Source organism: Musa acuminata, chromosome BXJ2-10, assembly GCF_036884655.1.
Source record: "Musa acuminata AAA Group cultivar baxijiao chromosome BXJ2-10, Cavendish_Baxijiao_AAA, whole genome shotgun sequence".
Classification (NCBI taxonomy): domain Eukaryota; kingdom Viridiplantae; phylum Streptophyta; class Magnoliopsida; order Zingiberales; family Musaceae; genus Musa; species Musa acuminata.
The window spans coordinates 24,297,484-24,318,687 of NC_088347.1; the positions used below are offsets into that span (position 1 = coordinate 24,297,484).

Here is a 21,204-nt window from a genome sequence, read left to right on the forward strand (position 1 = left end):
ATAATAATAATAATAATAATAAAACTGGAGAATTAATTGGTGCAGTTAATTTGAAGTTTAGGAAGCAAAGGCTAATTAATATATATGTTATTTGTTTAGAGGTAAGGGTTTGGGAGGGCAAGGTCGGTAGTGGAGTAGGGCAAGCCATTTCATGGTTCCATCGATCGATTGAGAGAGAGAGAGAGAGAGAGAGAGAGAGAGAGATAGGGAGAGGGAAGGATGCCAATCGCCCGGCCGGAGCCGCAGAACGCGCGCGTGATCGCCCACGTCGACATGGATTGCTTCTACGTCCAAGGTCTTTCTCCGCTCTCTCGCTCTTCTCCACCGTCATACGTGATCGAGGCCAAATGTGGACATTTTTCTTTCCCTTTTTCTCAAAACCTTGGTTTCATCTGGGAATCAGATTCTGCAAGTTGCATCTCCATAATAAATAATTTGCCATGTGGCCGCAATCTTGTGAAAAATTATATGTTAGTTGAGAATCGAATTGTGTTGTCGATTCTTGAACCCCCCTAACTTTCACTTTAGCGGTGGAACTTATTTAATTTCGTTCCGTTTAATTCATTAATTTGTTGTTATACGAGTCAAGTGGGGTTTATATTTGTTATTTGGGTTACCGATTTACATCTCTGTTCCAGTTGCATCTCCTGTTTCCGTAAATCTAGGTTCTCGAAGGATACTTCTGTCAATTTCGATTATTTATGTTTTACCATATTATGTGGGCGTCATTTTAGCCATAACTAAGTTCTAAATGGTTTAATTTAGATGGAGGATTCTTTGTTTGATAGTCATGGTCGAACTCCTGATTTTTTTTTTCCCTTACAGTTTGGTAAACAACAAAAAAGAATGTTTGTTATGTTAAAACCAAGTTTGCCAAATTTGTCATTCTGCTGTTTTCTACGAGGTGTTAAATGCTCTTGGTTGTGCTGATTTAGGTTACAAGCTGGAGCTGATTTAGGCTCCCTTTCTTTATAATATATTTTTAAAACTCCCTTAAAGTGGCATATCACACAATGAAACATGTTACTAAATAGCCTCTTGATATAATTTTCCTTTTTTAAAAAAATATTATTTTGTTACTGCAAGCTTCCTATAAGATGTAGAATTTACTGGAAAAGACAAACATACTAACCACTAAGTGATATACACTATGTTTTCCTTTTTTTTAAAATATTATTTTGTTACTGCAAGCTTCCTATAAGATGTAGAATTTACTGGAAAAGACAAACATACTAACCAGTGATATACACTATGTTGGGTTGCATTTACGACCAATAAGCTACTTGTTTTGAGAAGCTTTTTTTACACTGCTCTTGGCTCTTGTTGCTTATGATTAGAGCAAAGTTTTTTTGCTTTCTTAATTTGAGGTTATGGTGGACAGCGTGTCTGAAATAGAAGTTACCACTGTGTGGCCAATATTTACACAGTGTGCATAATAGATCAATACATCTTCCTACTTTTTATATAAATAATTTGACCGTTCAGGACCTAGGTTAGTCATATTATGTTTGTCATTGATCAGAAAATAAGATTTGTAGCAAATATATATATATATATATATATATATACATATATAATTATATAATATCATTAAGATGATAAATTTTACTTACTAAAAAGAAGATGACCAGATTTTGTACATTTTTTTTGTAGTGGAACAACGCAAGAATCCAGAGTTGAGGGGTTTGCCAACTGCTGTGGTACAATATAACTCATGGAAAGGTGGGGGCCTGATCGCAGTTGGTTATGAAGCTCGAAAATTTGGTGTGAAGCGGTTAGTTTATTATTTATTTCAATTGTAATAATATATCACTTTCATTCTTTATTTTTCAGTTAGAAGTTATAATTAATCAAGATCTTCAGTTCTATGCGAGGAGATGAGGCCAAAAGAATTTGTCCAAATATTCAATTAATTCAAGTTCCTGTTGCCCGTGGAAAAGCTGATTTAAATTTATACCGAAATGCTGGCTCTGAGGTTTGTTCAAAGCGTAATATGCTTATTCTGACATGACTATCATTTCGATTAGCAAGATGATCTTTGTGCTTATTGTTAAGTCATCCAATGTTAAGTCTTTGGTGGATTCTGAGTGTATAGGTTGTTTCCATACTTGCAACTAAAGGACGATGCGAGCGAGCATCAATTGATGAAGTTTATCTTGACCTCACCGATGCTGCTGAGATGATGCTCTCAGAAACTCCACCTGAGGTGCTAGAAGAAATTGATGAAGAGGTTCTGAAGTCACATGTTTTAGGTCTTCATGTTGTAAGATACTGCTGACTAGTTCATCTTCATTCTCTCTTTTGCTTCATGGATATGAATACTTTTCACTATATGATGTATTGGATAAAATATTAGTTTCTTAGTGAGCGGGTGTCACATGCCAACTTAGATGGGCTCTGTGCTAAACATGAGTATTGGCATGCACTTAACACTTGATTCTAAAAAAAGAAATGGTGAAACTAGTGTACGATGCCCATCCTATTGATACTTTGCTGGCATGTGCTTACGGGCATATTGGCACTTCAATTCCTTAAATATTTCATTAATTAAACTTTATTTTTATTATTCTCTAGTTTCTTTCATTTTAGTTTCATAAGATTACACTTCATGTTTCAGTTCTCTTCCATCTTGAAGTTGATCTCTCACACTGAGTATGATCTTGGGCTTTGGTCTTCTTCAGGAAGGTAATGAAAGAGAAGAGAATGTCAAAGAATGGCTCCGTCAAAGTGATGCTGATCATCAGGACAAGTTATTGGCTTGTGGAGCTATTATTGTGGAACAACTTCGGATGAAAGTTCTATATGAAACAAAATTCACTTGTTCTGCTGGCATTGCTCATAACAAGGTAGCCAACAAAAGCAGAAGGGGAGAAAGTTGCTGCTTCCTTATCTTCCTTCACCTATTTCTCAGAATGTAATAACAGGAATGAAATTATGAATTGACTTATCAATAATTTAAAGCTTCCAGTTTTCTTCTAGTATTAAGCTAGATCTCAGTGCTTTCAACTAAGTTAGAAGCTCACTAACATTTCACATGTTTCATCATTTGCTCTTGAACTTATGTATAGTACTCATGGCAGATGTTAGCCAAACTCGCAAGTGCTATGCATAAGCCTGCGCAACAAACTGTTGTTCCATCCTCATCAGTTAAAGATCTGCTAGCATCGTTGCCCGTGAAGAAAATGTAATAGTTTTCTGTAGCTTCTCTGCATGATTTATTTTGGTTGTCCTTTGTCAGACTTCCTTTCAATTTTAAATAGCATCATTTTAATTATTAACATTCAGAAATGTGTGACAGCTTTGCTCATTTTATTTCTATGATGTAATATTTACAGTTATTTGTATTTTGGTAATGTTCGAGTTGCCGTCACTGAAATGGCACAATCTTGCAGGAAACAACTTGGTGGGAAGCTTGGAAGCTCCCTACAAACTGATCTTGGAGTGAATACTATTGGTGATTTGCTACAATTCAGTCAAGAGAAATTGCAAGAACATTATGGTGTTAATACAGGGTAAAGTCACACTTTTTGTTTTACTTTTCAAATATATTAACCTTGTTTTAGTTAGCTATTAATTTTGCTTTCTGATTAGGGAATTTTGGCAACTTGTATTCTCTCAAGATTGTTTTTAACAGTTAAAATCTATCATCCTTAAAATAAAAAAAAATAATCTGTACAATTATATTGAGTTTATGATGCAATTGTTAAATTCTAAAATTTAAAGCAAATGCAGTTATCTTTAAAATTACATAAGCGAGCTGAAAATAGAATACAGATCTTTAGCTGTGTTAATGTCACAAGCAAAAACTGGCTAACAAGAACGATACAATGGATGCACTGACCTGAATCTCCAGTTCACTCACTCTTCCAACTAATACCTCGAGATATAATTTTTATAAGATTCATACTAATCTGTTTGATCTTGAAAGTTTTGGAAGTGATAATGATTTTAGTTATCATGACACATGTGCAATGTTCATATATAACATAGACTGATTATTCATTTTTTATCGTCATTGATTGCTTAATTTGATCTTTTCATACGTTGCACTTGCACATCCATTTATCATTATGCACCAGGTCAGCAGCCATAGTTCTCTTTTATTGACTGCTTCAGTGTAAAGACACTATGACCAGGGTTAGCATGGAAAAATTGTGCTATACAATGCCAGCATTTGGATTTTTTTTCTAGCTTAATTTTGTTGAAAAACACAACCATTTGCTATGGAAACGACAAGTAACTTAAACCAATTTGATAATATCTTGACAAGATATAATGCATTATTAGTGTTTTCATAGGCTATCTTGCATGGATTTTACTGTCACACACATTTTTTTATCAAATATCTATGGTAACTGATCTTCCTACTGGTGGGCTTTTGTTCACTACTTTTTTATATGCGAAATACATACATGAAGCAAAATCTCATACCAAATATTATTTATCAAGTATCAGCTCAAAAAAGATAATGACTCAAAATGTTGTTCTTAAGGCCTAACCATATTAAAAAAATCCTTTTTGGTTCGTTCTTTTTCTTATGAAGCCTTTCTCGTTCACATTCTGGGGGATTGCTTCCATAAACTTGACATAACATATCTCTCCCTGCTTAGTTGTAACATCCTTAATTAGACTCTTCAACTACTATAATCTAACTCTTATGTGCCCCCCAAACCATGACCAGAATATTGGATCCGAAAATTTGGAACAATAGTGGTAACTAGCAAATATGGATGTGGGCTACAATTGAAATATTATTTTGTAATGATGTAGATCTTTTCTAAAAGAACTAGCCTGAAGATGTTGTTTAGGTTATTTGTTTTTATATGAGTACCCAAGATCATAAAGTCCACGTAAGATGTGCATGAAAGAAATCCTAGATACTCATATAGGGGCAAGTAATATTTGCTTAGTCCTTTTTGTAGGTCTTTGATTGTTATAAATGATGTCTGAATGTGCTTTGCATTTATGTATGGCTATTTCTATCTAGCCATTCTATGTTAGATTCTAGGTTATTATGATGAGTTCTCTGAAACAACAAATGACATGTTTTAGATACACATATTGTCGCATTATATGAAACTCATATTCTGGTAATATGAATATAGTATTATGTCGTATGTATCTAATATCCTATTCCTTAAGGCTAGGTGGAGAACGTAATAACATTTGGAGTTAACTACATGCATTTTCCTTGGGCCACTTATGGTCCTGGTTTTTGAAATCTAGGAATTAAATGTTGAACTGGTACTGGTTACCGTAATCAGCCATACTAGTGCAATAGTGGTGTATCAGACGGTATACGGATCCACAGAGAAAAAAATAAAAAAAATGAATACCAGCCAGTACCGACCTATATGGTCTGATTGATAAATACTGATCAATGCATATCGTACCAGCTAGTATTTGATTCCTTGCTTGAAAGTAGTCTAAAGTCTGGACAATTTTTCATGTACTTCTGTGATATACTTTTCTACTTCATGTCTGGGTTAGAAGTATGAGGACATAGTGACATACATTAAATATAATGACAACTGAACCTTGAGCAAAAACTGCTTCGATGTGGCAACAAATACATATGATATTATAATATTGTAACTTGCAAATGATTTTATACTGATAGATTCGACTGTTCAGATTGTTGTATATAAGAAAAAGGTTATTTTTGTTATCAATCCCTTTAAGAGTCATATCCACCTTTATGTTAGTTTAATTTTGCTATCGCTGCATCTTAACTTTTTCTTCTTCCAATTCTAGCACATGGTTGTGGAATATTTCTAGAGGTATCAGTGGGGATGCAGTTGTGGACCGTCTTCTACCTAAAAGCCATGGTTGTGGAAAGACATTTCCGGGACCACAAGCATTGAAAACCATTGCCTCTGTATGTATTCTCTTGATCATTCAAAATGAAATACTTAATGCCTGCATCTATTTACTTGCAAAAGCATGTCTTTGTTTGGCCTATAATGATTTGCAACTTGCAATTTTTTACTTATATAGGAGCCTTCTTCACTTTTTGAATTCCTCCTATGTTGCTTTAAACATGAATTTGTGGTTTATGTGCTTCCTTTTATTATGGGGAATTAGAGTCCTCCAGAAAGTTCTCTGCAGTTACAATTCCAGCTTGATTTATTTGATATCACATGGCAGACAGGATAATTTATAGATGCTTTGGTTTTCTTGACAGGGTTTTAGTTTCTTCATACATTAAGTTCTAACACGATGCAAATTACTTTTCCCTTCCTTCTATTGATTTCATTCTTTCAGTACATATGTACTCTAAGATACCCACCCATTCAGCTTCCTGTTGGGAAGTTTCCTTTCCATGTAAGATCATGAGTATATTCAGCTGATTGATCAATTGTCAAGATCTTGTCTTGCCAGACACAGTTTGTAGTTTGTGCCATGGTCTTATTTCATATATCTCTTAAGATGTCTATGATTTCCCTATAAAGAGCTCAGTGATACAGAAAGATCCATGTGCCAACACCAAGGAGTCGAGATCTACTGCTTCTATCTAATATTTTATTAGTAATCGTGCAACCATAGGTATTATGCATGTATGCCATTTTTTCTTGATTACTTTTTCTTTTGTGAATAATAATTATGAAAATGCACTCTTTTGAGTGGAAGTGTTTGTTTAGGAGCCTAACACAAGGAGCTTACTATTTAGAGCTCCCTTACTATTCACAATCCCTTAAAAAAATAATAAAATAATAGTTTACTATTTACAACCCCTCTAATTCTATTTCTATCCTTCTCCTTTTTTTATTTTTTTCTTTCCCCATAGCTCTTGCCCGTATACGCTACTGCCACCAGCTCTCCCCACTGCGTGCGCATCCTACTAGGCAATTTGCAAAGGCTCAAAATATGACATCTTCTGGGTTAATGCAACTGACCTAGAAGATGGTGCCTTCTGAGCTATTACAGAATGTACATAACCCTAAAAACGTTAAATCATTGTAATAAATATCAAAAATTATTTCTCACCTCCTCTTCGATCTTCAGTTCATCCCATTTCATTATCTGTCTTTTTTTTGTCATTTTACACCTCTAGCGATCAAGAGGAGGAGAAGAAGAAGAAGAAGAAAGGAAAAAAGGGGAAGAAAAAGGGTTGTAGGTAAGGAGTGAAAAGATTTTACTGGAATTAAGTTATAAATTGAGGGCATATATATCTATTTACAAAAGGATGACTTAGGAATATTCAAAGTTCTTAATGTAGGGTTGTAAAAAACAAAAAAAGTATTGCAAATAGAAATCTCTCTAACACAATCATTTCATTAAATATGACAAAGACAACCCTGTGGTAGTAACTCATCCACCCTGGCTACATAGAGTTGTGTGTTTCATGTCACTGTAATATGACAGTGTTATGTATGTTCTGTGGTTAAAATAATCTCGTGCCATATCAATAGAGCTGATGTTTAATTGACATTACTATTATCTAATTGGTCCTTTATGTCGACTGGTTTACCAAGATGTCAATGTGTTGCGAGTTGTGACACAGAAAATTGTTCACTTTTCATAACTCTTCTGTTTCTTTTCCTTCTTATCCTGGAGTGATGGTGACACAGAAAATTGTTCACTTTTCATAACTGTTCTGTTTCTTTTCCTTCTTATCCTGGAGTGAAATAGGTTGAAAACTGGGTCAATCAATTGTGTGACGAACTAAGTGATCGTATTCAGTCTGACTTGGATCAGAACAGGCGCATTGCACATACGCTGACATTACATGCTAGGGCATTCAAGGTACCTTATTGAAGTATTTACTTGGCTGTCCTTTTAGATTGTGCTTTCTGCATAAATGTGCATGCATGCATACTTCTATAAAGATGATTAATTAGTCTTTTATTTTTATGTGTGTTCTTTAGGAAAATGATATGGAACCCCAAAGGAAATTTCCATCAAAATCCTGTCCCTTGCGCTATGGAACTGCAAAAATCCAAGAAGATGCAGTGAAATTATTTGATTCTGGTCTTCGTGACTTTTTGGGTTCCCAACACATTGGTTGGGGAATAACATCTCTTTCCATTGCAGCAAGTAAAATATCAGATTTACCACAAGTAAGCCTGTAGCATCTATATTCTAACATTTCATATTGTCAGTTTGTTAGTCTTGCATGATGTGATCACAATATCACTTACTATTGTCTTTTTGCTTAGTTAAGACTGCTACTTCTGGGACCAGAATATTCATATAATTGCTCATCATATTGAAAGTGCTTCATCTGCCTAGATTGTGTTTTATGTAGATTCCAGTCTCAAGGTCATATTAAAGATTAATGATGCAGCTCGATGCTTGATAATTGATAATTGGTAAACACATTGTTATGTTCTGAAGATCAAGGGCTGGGATCATTTCATTCCAATATATCATGTCGATGTGATTTTTCACAAGAAAAGTGCATTGGTGCTTTCTGACCTAAAAACTTGGTTTCATGTCTAATTAACCTCTTTTGTTTTTATATCTTTTACTACCTTTAGCTGAGCTATGTATTTATTTATGTTTTAATTGTTTTGTAAGGGGGTTTGAGCAGTTCAATTTTGTGACTGTTTTGAATTGGATTTATTGTATCCCATTACAGTCAATTTGTTGGATGTGCATCAAGTTTGGTAAAGGACAGGCGAAGTATGACAGCTTGGAATCCACAGGGTTGTTAGTCCTGTGTAGTGTGTATTTGTCCTTATCTCAGATGGAGCCCTTCGACGGCTAAAGACATGGTATAAGGATGAATACTTTGTACATTGCCTCTTTCCAATAGAGTCATTACAAGGATTTCATTCCTAACAAAAATGCTAGTGGCAGGTTAGGCTAAATAAAGGAACTTCTAAAGCCTACCACCCATTCTGACTGCACCAGCTCCTACTGATTATGATGGTCTGTCTTCAAAAGGCTTAACTAAGTATGAATTAAAAAAGGGAGTTCCTCTTTTGCCAAGGCCATAGACCAAGTTTGTGAGACGTGGTGCCAAGGCAGAAACAATCATGCATTCTCCAATGTTCTAGAGATTTCTGGGATTGACATTTTGGAGTGGTTTATTTAGGTGTTGGTCTGCAGATTTTACACCTCCACCTGGTATATAACAAGTTTATCCTCGACTGGGCATCTGCAGTCAGTCCGTCTTCTTGAAAGTTGTTACTTTGACAATTGCAAATTATTGTTTTGAGATGCTATAGAAACAATGTGTAGCTTATCATTTTTTTCCTACATCTGCTTGACAACATTGTGGATGTGGTTTCCTGTATTATCTTTGTGTATGTTCTGTTCATTGGTTCAATAACTTGTTCTTTTGTTCATTATGCATCAGATTTAGTATGTAGATTCTATGGATGATGTTAAGTGGAGATATTTTATGCAGCATTCTCTAATGGAACTACTTGAATGATTCAAGTTCTTGGTGTTTGGTATTAGCATGGCTAATTCACTGAAAAGAACATTAAATTAAAAATTAAATGTTGTGTATCAGGATTTGGCTGTTTATTTTTCCATTTTTCCTTTGATAGGGAACATGTTCAATTCTGAAATTTCTCCAAGGCAAAATTCCTTCTTCCACTTCATTAAGTGGTGCTGGTGAATTTCACAATGAAAGTCTTCCCTTGTCTTCTACAGGTCATACTCAATCCTACATATCCTTCTTTTCAGTTGTCTTCCTTTTTCTTTCATCTTCTGTTAGATGATGTACAAAGCAAAGGTTGTACAGTGATGGATCAAGAAATAAAACAAAAGGCACTTGCTTCTGAAGCAGCTAGCAATGATATTGACATAATATTTCAAGCCAAACCACTAAAGAGAATAGGCTCATCTGTTGGAAAGACAAAAGATGTGGTATGTTCTCATATCCAATTGTGTTTATTAAGACCATCTAGTTTTTATATAAAAAGTGGTATTTTACATGGTAGGTGAATCATGAAGATCTTTTATGGTTGATGTGGAACTTTGGTAGCCATGCCCTTATCATTTGATCAGATTCGAAGAGCATGACTGTTATTATTATATGACAACCATGAAGCATTCTGTTTTGAGTCTTTTGACTCATCATGCTAAATAGTATAAGTTTGTATTCTTCTTTGTCCTGTTGGTCGGAAGGAAATTCTTGAAAGATATCTACAGAATAAGATCTGGCAATGAAATTTTTGTTTTATGTTTTAATATGGTAGAAAGAGTCTGTCTAAACTTTTCCTGTCCAAACTCCAAAGCATCGTGGACTTTAATAGCCATAGTCATCCACATTTTGTGACAGAAGCTAGGTCATTCCCATGTAAATTAAAAGTTCGTCTAAGCTCTAAGTTTGATGTTTCAAACTGGAGCATTGGAAACTCAAAAATGGTTGCAAGTGTCTTTTCTGCACCCCACTGGGCATTGGTCCAATTATAGTTGTCAAGAAGCCGAGGTGGGTTGACCTTCAATATCATAAAGCCCAGGCAACACCCAGGCACCTAGGTGAGGCCCTAGGTCAATTTCAAGAAAAAAGTAGGTTTTCTTACCTTTTTTGGTAGCGAATTTGTAGATGCTGTAAGTGCTACCTACTGATTTTTATATTCTCTATTTTAGTGTATTATAACTTTCTATGGGAATATTGATATCTGAAGCAATTTGGAAGACGCATTATAGTTCATAAAAGCATATACACTCAAAAAGCAAGATTAATCATGCACCATATATATCTCAAAACAAGCTATCTATATATTTTGTTGCATGCATGAATTTATTTAATATTTTCATATTTAATTATATGCATTCACATTTATATGTACTAGTGATACATAATGGTTCTTTGCATGATTTTATATTTGTATATTGGTCCATGCAATTACATGGTAATGTCAGAAGCCTGTCTGTTGATTAGGCAATAGCATAAGTAGCCTGGTAAATTGCTGTTGGTAACCATGAACACAAGAAAACAATTAGATATAGCAGCTAGTTGATCTATACAACAACAAGAGCTTATTCTTAGTTTGAAGCAGCATATCTACCTAGAACCATGTCTTGGACTTTAAATATATGCATATCACTTGAAGAATTTTGGGACATCATATATTGTTGGTTGGCTGCAACAAAAATCTGAACTACAGATTTTTTCTTGGGCACCCCACAATAACCCTTTTAAAAGCTTTGTTTCTGATTTTTATTAGCTATCTAAAGTTTTTGGTTCTTATACTGACTCCAAATCATCCTAATGATTTGCAAATCTGCACATTATTGACTACGGAGTCCCTGTGTACTTACTTTTGCAATATGAAGGTCCTGTGACTGATAATGGAGGAGCTATTTTAGATGAAGCTTCCAGACCTGTTGAGCATGAGCTAGGATTTTTTTTTTCATTTTTAAGGATCTATATTATAGAACATGTAGTACAACTAGAAACTTGGTGACATAGTGTCCTTTAATACAGCATATCGTTATCTTCAAACTTCTATGCTTATCTTTTGTTTCTTTTCTGAATGTGAGTTGCAACACAATATTTGCATAGTTTCTTATAAACCAAATTTACATCATAGAATGAATTACATGAAATTTCTGGAAGTATGTAATCTAAGATGCATTGTTTGTATGGTCCTTGGCTGCATCTGATGTCCTGTTTCTGGAATTGCCAGCGGAAATCTTCTATCTTAAAGTTCTTTCAAAGCAGTAATTCTTCTTTTCATACCATGAACCAAGCTTGTGAAAGATCTTCTCTGGATCAGGCATCTTCGTCATCATTTCCTGGTAATGGGACACCATTTTCAAACCTGTTATCTGTTGTTTTGTGATTCTTGCATAATTATAAGCTGTTATCTTCCTCATGTAGAATGTGAGGAACATTCAGATCTTGAACAAATAGATGAACAAGTAGGATTTTCAGAGGATCGCATTGACAGTGATGGTCATCACAACCAGACTCGGAATGGATATACATGGGGAATCAACATGGAAAATATCGATCCATCTGTTCTAGATGAGTTACCTATGGAAATACAAAGAGAAATCCGAGAATGGTTTCATCCACCTAAACGTGCAAATACATCTAGAAAAGGTTCCAGTATCGTTCACTATTTCTCACCGGTAAAGAAGGGATAAGGAGGCTTGTTGCTTTAGACAAATCAGAACTGGGAAGCAGGAAAATGACATTCTATTAGACAACCAGATGTAACCTTCCGATTCAGTTGGACATAAAATCAACTGCCAAATAGCTATTCACCAACTGGGTTCGAGAAAGATACATCAAATACTACAGCATCACAGCAAGCTATCAAGTTCTCTTTTTGTGGATTCAGTAACTGTGAGAATCCAAAGATCAATTCCTTGCATATGAAAGCATCATTTACTGGTATCACAACTTAGATTAGTATTTCATAGATTAAGCTAATGCTTGAGCTGAGTCATGTTTATGCTTGGAAATTGAACTGAACAGTTCCAGGTCAGCTACCAGCCTTGTGGCCTCTGTGTATTCATCATGTTTGAGTCTATGTTTGTAGTGTGTAAATTTTTTCTTTTGTAAAAATTATTTTGAGTTCTGATGCTATTGGTATGGTTCTTTTGGTTTTAGTGACTCCCTATAATGGAAATTGTTCTTTGATGTGTCTGGAATAACCTTGCCCCCTTGATTACTATGATTTCCAAATGAGCTTGTCCTGTTTTCTGTATATCAAAGTGATGATCTTTGCTGCCTGGTTTTTGTGGGTTTAGATGTAAGAGAAAGGATCAGGGAAATAATAGAGATCATACAAGTGAAGCCTTAAGAGGTAATAACTTTGCTTTGTGAGACATGAGGGAGAAGTTGTTTCTCAACAGCTTTCAATCAAGGTGAGTTTAGAAACATACACTATATTGCATCTGAAGAGGAGCATGCAGCACTAGATATGTCTTAATAGAAAAACATAATAGTGACGTGAAAAAAAATTAAAATCTACACCTCAGGATGAATGCAAAAATATGTAATTACTATATCTTTTCCAACCCCTCCAATGAGATAAAAGTTGAAGGAAAAGGGATCTGGTTTAGATTTTTCTTCTCTAAAAGAAATAACATCCACTTATTTATCATTATTTTTTGAATAAAAAACCTTACATTCATTCACCCCTGATTAGCTATTACATCAGCAAAATCCATGGGGTCAGATTCCCCAACTCTCTAGAGAACCCTCTAGTTCTTCCAAAATTAGAAAGATTATGAGCTACACAGTTGTGATGACTTTGGCACTAGTACTCATTCCAAAGACCTGAGTATATAATGTCCATTTGTTTTGGCCGAAGTAACTTGTCATCATATGCATGGGTTTCCTTCTTGTAGAAATGGCATGCATGATGGCCTAGATTGTATCAATTATAATGTCCATTGTTGTTGAAGTAAATTAAGGTTATGGAAGAGGAGGATGATGTTCTCAAGCATGTGGAGTAATTCCCCAGCCCCCCCCCCCCCCCCCCCCCACCCCCCCTCCCAGTGCCTAAATGTTTTGTGTGTATTGGATATTGGGTTTGTGCATCTCATAAAAATGTTGGAGAGCATTTAAGCCTACATAGATAGTTCAGTCATTTCAGAAACACATGGTTCTTCTTCCAAAATGGTGTGCCAAAGACATAGAGGTGGAATATGAACTTGGCTCACTGATATGAATCAATCTCACTCATTTTGAGTGACCACAAGAGTAACAACAATAGGCAAAGATGTTGACCTTACCCACCCATGCAAGTTTGGTTGTTCTCAAGATGCCTACTTATTGTCTTATCCTCCACTGTTTTTATTCTTCCTTCTTTGTTGTTGTATCCCTCATGCTTCCATCAGAAAGAGATGTTAGTAGTGGCAGGGTCCAGTTTCCTCTTTTTCTTTCAAATCTAGTCTATGATCTACATATCTTTTGTGAGAAAGAAGGAAAATAATGATAATAATCTAGTGGAGGTGCATAATTCATTATAAAAAATACTACTGTTTATTCATGGAATATTCTTCCTTCTTTGTTTATTTTGCAGGACTCCTTAAGAAGCTTTATTTCCTACTACTGATCTGTGCTGTAAAATAGTCTTCATACCTATTCCTGATGATGCAGCAACAGTAGCAGCAGCTTCATCTCTGGTACAGCCCAAAACAACAGAGTGTGGTGCTCTCTGGATTCTCGGCTTCATCTCAGATTGGAGGGTCATCTTCAAGGAATCTGTCATGCTCAAATCCCAACAGTCTGCAAACAGGAGGACTTTTGGATTGCTGCATGATTTAAAAGTCTGGGCAAAATCTGATGAGCCTGTAGTCCACTCTGAAGAATCATATGATTCCTGAATTATATGGTTGTGCTGATAAGGATGAGATTATCCCAAGTTGTTGTTCTCTGCTACCAAGAACAAGGAATGCAGACAAAGAATGATAAATTGTCCCAAGTTGGACAATCAAATGTTTCAGGTTGGGTGATGCTGCTTTTGATGCCAAGCACATGCTCTGAAATTGTTGTTTTGATGGTGATGAATCTTTCTAGGAAACTGATATCAATCACTTTAGTTCCTATCAGAAGAGTGAGCTTATTGTAATAATTCAGCATGCTTAGTTTGATCTCCATCTTCCACAGAAAGTTTTCAGTGTGAATCTGGAAGAGCCCCATCAGTGACAGATGCATAACTTAGCTTGGAAGGTCATCATTGATAACCATGTTCTTGCCCTTGGTCTATATAAAACCCATGGAAAGCTGTGATTAGCTGATGAGGAGTAGGGAAATCATGCCACAATGAATACTAACCTTCCTTGGATTCCATTTCTTGGTTCTCATAGAAACATTGTCGGTCCTTTTGCCTTGCCACTTTCATCAAGCATCAGCCACCCTATTTGAACCTTTGGAAAACCAGTTTGTGACTACAAAGAAACATGGAGGCACAAGCATGTGTTGCCAATCTCATGGGTGAGTGTTGCAGAGCCACTGGCTGATCACTGTCTCTCAGTAGCATTTTGAAAAGGACTGCAGAGCCTTGCAGAAGGGATGTAGGGAATAAAGTTAAAGGCAATGAGGAGGAAACCCAAGACATGGGAGGCAGCCATTTTGAATTCATTCCCCTGCCAGTGGAACATATAGGCTGTCTCCCTTTTGTCTCTAGCTCAAAAGAACCTACCCTTCTCTCTCTCTCTCTCTCTCTCTCTCTCTCTCTCTCTCTCTCTCTCTCTCTCTCTCTCTCTTATATTAATAGCATTTGAGACACCAGATCCAACAACCATCTCCTTGGTTCTCTCTTTCACTCATTGCATCTCCTTCATCTGTCATCATTCTTGTGATCATAGGTGTGTCATGGGTCCAAGAAGCAGAGGAAGGAACCATGTGTGTTCTGTGCAGCCACTGGGGCCTCTAATGGAAGGCCCTGACCCTGAAGCACATGGAGAAGGAGCCAAGAAGGAGAGATACTGGGAAGTGATCAGAACATGGCTGCGGTTGCACATGGACAAAGCCATGTCGGGGGCTCATTCCTCGACCCCTTTCCATTCCCGCAGCGCATCGAAGAGGACGGATCTGAGGCTAATTCTTGGAGTGCTGGGGTGTCCATTGGCTCCCATTCCGGTGACCATTGATGCACCAACCCACATCTTCTGTATCAAAGATAGTCCCATGGTAATGTTCTGTTCTCCATCTCTCTACTTCAACGTGAGGTCTGTCATCACCAGAGTTTGCTGACGAATTCTTCTCTTCCATGGCAGGAAACGTGCTCTGCTCGTTACATCATTCAGCAATACTTGGCCGCAACAGGATGCCTGAAACAGTGCATGAAGAGCATGTACGCAGCTGGGACCGTGAAGATGGTCTGCCATGAGCCACCGAGAACCGGGGGAGAGCGTGGGTGCTTCGTGCTGTGGCAGAAGTCGCCGGGGATGTGGTCGGTGGAGCTTGTGGTGGCCGGCCACAAGGTGGTTTCCGGTAGCAACGGCAAGGTGGTGTGGAGGAGCGTGCCATGGCTTGGAACACACGCAGCCAGGGGCCCGCAGCGCCCGCTGCGGCGACTCGTTCAGGTGAGGAGAAGCCTCACTGCGTCTTTGCTTCCTTCTCTGCTTTAATGCTACTAACATTTGCGGCCAACTCTCTGTTCACGTCATGCTTCTTGCACTGATCACAGGGGTTGGACCCGAAGAGCACGGCGAGAATGTTCGCCAAAGCCCGGTGCGTCGGCGAGAAGCGCATCAGGGGCGACAACTGCTTCGTGCTAAAAGTATCAGCAGATCGAGCTGCGGTCGCCGAGAGATGCGACGGACCGGCTGAGGTAATCAGGCACGTTCTCCATGGATACTTCAGCCAGAGGAGCGGTCTGCTCACCTACATCGAGGACTCCCACCTCGCCAGAGTCGAAGCCCCGGGCTCCGACGCCATGTACTGGGAGACCACCATCGGAAGCGTTATCGAGGACTACAGAGAGGTTGACGGAGTACTCGTGGCTCACCAAGGGAGGTCCGCCGCCACGGTTCTCCGCTTCGGCGACGCATCTGCGCGGCGCAGCAGGATCAGGATGGAGGAGGCTTGGAGGATCGAAGACGTGGTGTTCGATGTTGCAGGGCTTTCGGTGGACTGCTTCATCCCCCCAAAGGAGATCATGGCTGGCTTCCGAGGGAAGTGATCACCTGCAAATGTTCATCCCTACCATCTGTTTGTGAAAATGCGTGCCTTGTATGACATCTAATAAACGTCCATTGCCATGCACGGGGAAGACGCATAGTTCGCAGATGAAATGTCTCTGCCCTCTACAATACTTTAAATTTTATTTTCTTTCGATAAAACATGTAATTAAATTATATTAGTTAGATGGACGATAATAATTACATTATGTAATTAAATTATATTAGTTACAATTACAATATGTAATAACAAAATTAGAAATCCTAATAAATCTCAACTGGCCAATAAATCTATTATTTGGTAAGAAAATATTATATCTCTTATAGATGTCCAATAAATAAATAATAATAATAATCATATAAAAATATAAAATAAAATTTTGATTAATGGTCACAGTCAAACACTTTGGAGGGATACATATGTAATTTTACCAAATGGATTATAACGTTGAGCGGGTTCAAGTCCACCCTCCCGCCAAATGCCAAACCTGGAACTCCATCGTTTAGCCCACGTCCCTCTCTCCCATGTCTTCCACCGGCCTTCCGCCGCTGCCGCCGCATCCGCCTCCGCCTCCGCTTCCGCTATCCGAACCGCCTCGTCCCCACGCGAAGCTCTCCGCCTCTTCAAGCTCCGTGTCCGACGCCGGCAAGGGCTTCACGACGACCCCTTCGAGACTCACGCCGCCGTCTTCGCGTTAAAGTCCTGCTTCCACGCTCCCCTCGCCGCCCTCCTCCCTCACCTCCACGCCTACCTCATCAAGACCAACCTCTGTTCGCATGTATACGTCGCATCCGCCCTCCTCCACGCCTATGCCCTCTCCTCCCCCGTCGGCGCCCGTGCCCTGTTCGACGAAATCCCCCACCGAAACGTCGTCACCGAGAACACCATGCTCGCCTGCCTCGCCCGCGGCGACGACCTCTCCGCCGCCCGCACCCTCTTCAACGCCATGCCCGAGAAGGACATCGCCACCTGGTCCACCATGATCGGTGCCTACATGGAGAGAGGCCAACGCGCCATCGGCCTCGCCCTCTTCCGTGACATGATGAGCGACGGGCACCTGAAGCCCGACCCGCTAATGCTCGTGACATTGCTCTCCGGCGGCTCCAGCACTGGTTCGCTGCGGCTGATGTGGAGGTCCATCCACGCGTACGCCGAGAAGCATGGGCTGGAAATCAATGTGCAACTCGGGACGTCGCTCATTGCTGTGTACGCCAAGTCGGGTTGCTTAAAGAGCGCGTTTCACGTGTTCGAGAGAATACCCGAAAGGAACGTCATGCACTGGACTGCGATGATTTGCGGATTGGCTACGCACGGTCACGGCAACGACGCGGTTGCATTCTTCGATAAAATGCGGGAAGCCGGTGTGCGGCCCAATGAGATCACCTTTACGGGGGTCCTCAATGCGTGTTGCCATGCCGGACTGATAGAGGAGGGTCGAAGATATTATGTGAGCATGGTGGAGGAGTTCGGATACGAGCCTGGGATTCATCACTACGGATGCATGGTTGATCTTTTCGCCAAGGCCGGGAGGTTAGAGGATGCGTATAAGATCATCGAGAACATGAGAGCGGAACCCAACATCGTCATCTGGACATGCTTCTTGGCGGCCTGCAGGAAGCACAAGAACTTTGAGATTGCTAAGGAGGGGTTAGAGAAGGTTCTGAGCATGGCCGTGCCTGATGAAGATGGTGGAGTGTATACTCTCATATCTGATTTGTATGCTCTGGGAGGCAAGTGGAACGATGTGGAGCGAGTGAGAAGATTGATGGATGAAAATTTTGTGAAGAAGAAAAGAGGGTCTAGTTTCATCGAGGTCAAGGAACGAAGAACCCTAGTTGCAACGATGAAATGATTGTTTATTCCTAGATGATGGGTAAGAAGAGCATTAATGGCTGCAGAAGTAGATGATGATGATGGCTGTAAATGCCAGAAAATTGTCTCACAATTATGCTCTTAATTTACAGCAACAGATGGCTTGAAAGGTTTCAGTTGGAACTGTACCTCTTTTATTATTATTATTATTTTTATTATTATAATAAGGGGTCATGAAAAAGAAAAAGAAAATAAAATCGGTAATATTAGGATAGTAAATAATAAATAATATTTTTATTTTTTTTTAAGGATTGTCATGTCAATACGTGAGCTTTAAAATAATATAATATTTGGTCCAAATATCGGTGAAATGACGTTATGGTTTCGGTTCGGGTCCGTCTACGTGCCCGAATCCGTTACGCTGAGCCCCAAAGATCCGCTACAAGACGGGTGGACTCGAACTAGATCATCGAGTCTAACGGCCAAAGGCGACGAGAACGAGAAATGCCGGCCACAGCGACGATGGTGGGAGACCTGCTAGGTTTGTTGGCACGCAGATGTACTCCAACGCCCTCCGGAAGCTCCTTTTACTACATTGGACGTACGTCGTCTTCTTCTTCGCCTCCAACTCTAGTCCTCCTCCTCTTGTCGATCGGGATTTTCTTCCGTTTGATCTTAGCGGGTGAAATCGGTCTCTTTCTGCTGTAGATCCGTGGGAACACGTCCTGGGGATGGGGTTGGGGGCCATCTTCGTCAATCAGCTCGTGAAGTGGGGACGAGAAGCTCAAGGGGGACCTCGACAAGATGCTGGACAAGGCCAAGGCCGCCAATGAACGCAGATACTTCGGTTCGTCACATTCCTCGCTGCTCCCTCTACTGCATTATCTCGAATTTGGCCGTTTGTGTATGCCACAACGGAATCCGAAAGCCTAATTTACTGGTAATTCTTGTTAATGGCACTGGATTTAGGAGAACGAGAGTACGATGGTAGGCGAGGATTTGTGAGGAAACTAAGGGTTTTTTGTGGGAGATGGAGCGGAAGATGTTGATCATCTGACGCGAGGTGGAATTGGTGGAAGCCATCGGAAGATTAGAGATCGTAAAATGGCATACAATGGAAGATCATCAATTATATCCACTTGTTGAAAGCCAAAGGATGTGAAAGCTTATTCACCAATTGGCCATCTGCATATTTAGCATGATAGAATAATCTCGACATAGTGAAGGCACTATTGAACTCTCGATAGCACCACTCGACGCAAGAGAATGTTGATCTTTTTGTGAACTCTCACTTTGAGGGTATTTAGTATAGAAAGTTTGTGCAATATGGATTGGGAATACTGATAATCTGAAACGAGGTGGTGTTAGCGGAGGCTAGTGGAATACTATGATGGCAACACAACACGCTATGGAAGAAGAGTGAGTGTGTACGTGTGTTGAAAGCGAAGATTGTGAATTGCATGAATAATGCGCTTGCAGAAGTGAATATTATCGTGAAACAAACTAAGGAAAATAAGTGCAAGGAAATATGGCATATGAATTGGAGAACATTAGAATAACCTGTGGAATTTACTCAGTATTTGTTATTGGTATGCTTGTTGCTCAGCCCAATAGAACTTATAAATGATTGAGGATGTCATTCATCCCACCTGTAATGCCTGTTAGATTCTTACTTTTAAAATGAATGGATTGCATAAATAGACTGGTATGCTTATGCTTCAATCTTTCGTGGCAGATGCTGATAATTTGTTTTGCCAATCAAGTTCTTGTTTTATGTTTTTACAAAAGTTTCTTACCATCCAAGATTTTTCGCCTTATTTCTACTCAATCATGAATCTCTAGGTCATTTTTGTGTGAAAGGTTGTTGATGCTTATTTCTTTGTTAAATTCATCAAATCAATCAGTCATGCTCATTAAAATCACATATTTTGCAACTTGACACAGAATTAATGCAGATTCAGCATATTGATCAGGTGGATCTTAGTTCATAGTTCTTGCAATTCCCTAGTTCACATAGGGAAATGCTCATGAAGCATATTTATAAGCTGTTGTTTTGCTATTCCATTGAGCCTATCATTTGATAAATTAGTCTGATACTATCTTTTTCCTCTAAATATGACTAATTAGTAGGTCCTTCTCAGGTTATCGATAAGAACATATGGCTTCAACATAATTTGGTTTTAGTCATCTAACATGCACTCTAATTTAATCATCTCTAAATGAATGACTATCAATCGAATTAAGAAAATATTCTAGGGATAAAATTAGTGAACAAAGGATCATTGTGATTGCTCTTAAAACCCTCTTTAGATACTCTTTTGGGACAAAGATCTAATTTGCCCAAAAAATTTTGGTTGGTTTAGGGGTAGCAGAAAATCTGAGATCAATCCAAATAATATATATATAGATACAACACTTTGGCGTATAATATAATGCATCATATTAAGTCACATATAATGCTCATATTTCATAATAGAGTAAAGAGGGTTGCTGGCTTCAAAAACGAACTTGATGGTACATGCGATCTGAACCGGTACAGCTTGCATGCTAACTCATCCTCGGGTCAGTAAATACATGTCTGTACCTACCAATATGGTCGGTTTATAAACTATGATTATGGGAATCATCAGTAAATACATGTTATTTGCTTTTATTCATTTGAACTTTATATTTTTTTTTCTTTTGCAGATGATGATGATGATTAGTTATTTAGTCAAGTGCTTCATATGCAAAATTCAAGTATTTTATGGAGCTATTAAGTTCCCTCAAATTCATGATCATGGTACTGTTCCAACCGCCTGTGCTTTTTGCATCCAGACTTGGAAGTTGTTTGTGATAATAAG

At 38.6% G+C, this 21,204-nt stretch overlaps 3 protein-coding genes and 1 pseudogene across 6 annotated transcripts; all 4 read left to right on the forward strand.

The window, feature by feature from the left end:
• The first annotated feature begins 119 nt into the window (after nucleotides 1-119).
• On the forward strand, nucleotides 120-12,522 carry LOC135624576 (DNA polymerase eta-like). Of its 4 annotated transcripts, none has more exons than XM_065128334.1 (14): nucleotides 120-295; nucleotides 1,654-1,774; nucleotides 1,864-1,975; nucleotides 2,096-2,263; nucleotides 2,682-2,846; nucleotides 3,081-3,184; nucleotides 3,393-3,512; nucleotides 5,755-5,878; nucleotides 7,633-7,746; nucleotides 7,869-8,060; nucleotides 9,501-9,606; nucleotides 9,698-9,822; nucleotides 11,592-11,703; nucleotides 11,786-12,522. In XM_065128334.1, the coding sequence occupies exons 1-14, from the start codon at nucleotides 220-222 to the stop codon at nucleotides 12,052-12,054; spliced, it is 1,908 nt and encodes a 635-aa protein (XP_064984406.1). In that variant the 5' UTR covers nucleotides 120-219; the 3' UTR covers nucleotides 12,055-12,522. The 4 variants fall into 4 exon arrangements, with proteins under 4 accessions (XP_064984406.1, XP_064984408.1, XP_064984407.1 ...); XM_065128336.1 differs by having other exon boundaries at nucleotides 2,096-2,230; XM_065128337.1 differs by having other exon boundaries at nucleotides 225-295; nucleotides 1,654-1,722; nucleotides 1,834-1,975.
• A 2,628-nt stretch (nucleotides 12,523-15,150) lies between these two features.
• LOC135624162 (uncharacterized) lies at nucleotides 15,151-16,655 on the forward strand. Its single transcript, XM_065127570.1, has 3 exons — nucleotides 15,151-15,556; nucleotides 15,643-15,951; nucleotides 16,056-16,655. Exons 1-3 carry the CDS (start codon nucleotides 15,239-15,241, stop codon nucleotides 16,548-16,550), a joined length of 1,122 nt encoding a protein of 373 aa, XP_064983642.1. The 5' UTR covers nucleotides 15,151-15,238; the 3' UTR covers nucleotides 16,551-16,655.
• Nucleotides 16,656-17,006: 351 nt separating this feature from the next.
• LOC135624147 (pentatricopeptide repeat-containing protein ELI1, chloroplastic-like) lies at nucleotides 17,007-18,537 on the forward strand. The gene has a single exon (XM_065127549.1). It carries the CDS (start codon nucleotides 17,028-17,030, stop codon nucleotides 18,399-18,401), a length of 1,374 nt encoding a protein of 457 aa, XP_064983621.1. The 5' UTR covers nucleotides 17,007-17,027; the 3' UTR covers nucleotides 18,402-18,537.
• Nucleotides 18,538-18,865: 328 nt separating this feature from the next.
• LOC135625702 (uncharacterized) lies at nucleotides 18,866-21,066 on the forward strand (annotated as a pseudogene).
• The last annotated feature ends 138 nt before the right edge of the window (nucleotides 21,067-21,204 follow it).

Excerpts from the sequence above, each read along its gene's own strand:
- LOC135624576 (XM_065128334.1), top strand. The coding sequence starts at position 220 with ATGCCAATCGCCCGGCCGGAGCCGCAGAACGCGCGCGTGATCGCCCAC. Across the intron at positions 1,775-1,863 it reads CGAAAATTTGGTGTGAAGCG|TTCTATGCGAGGAGATGAGG; the intron begins GTTAGTTTATTA and ends CAAGATCTTCAG. Across the intron at positions 8,061-9,500 it reads AAATATCAGATTTACCACAA|GGAACATGTTCAATTCTGAA; the intron begins GTAAGCCTGTAG and ends TTCCTTTGATAG.
- LOC135624162 (XM_065127570.1), top strand. The coding sequence starts at position 15,239 with ATGGGTCCAAGAAGCAGAGGAAGGAACCATGTGTGTTCTGTGCAGCCA. Across the intron at positions 15,557-15,642 it reads GTATCAAAGATAGTCCCATG|GAAACGTGCTCTGCTCGTTA; the intron begins GTAATGTTCTGT and ends CTTCCATGGCAG. Across the intron at positions 15,952-16,055 it reads CGCTGCGGCGACTCGTTCAG|GGGTTGGACCCGAAGAGCAC; the intron begins GTGAGGAGAAGC and ends CACTGATCACAG.
- LOC135624147 (XM_065127549.1), top strand. The coding sequence starts at position 17,028 with ATGCCAAACCTGGAACTCCATCGTTTAGCCCACGTCCCTCTCTCCCAT.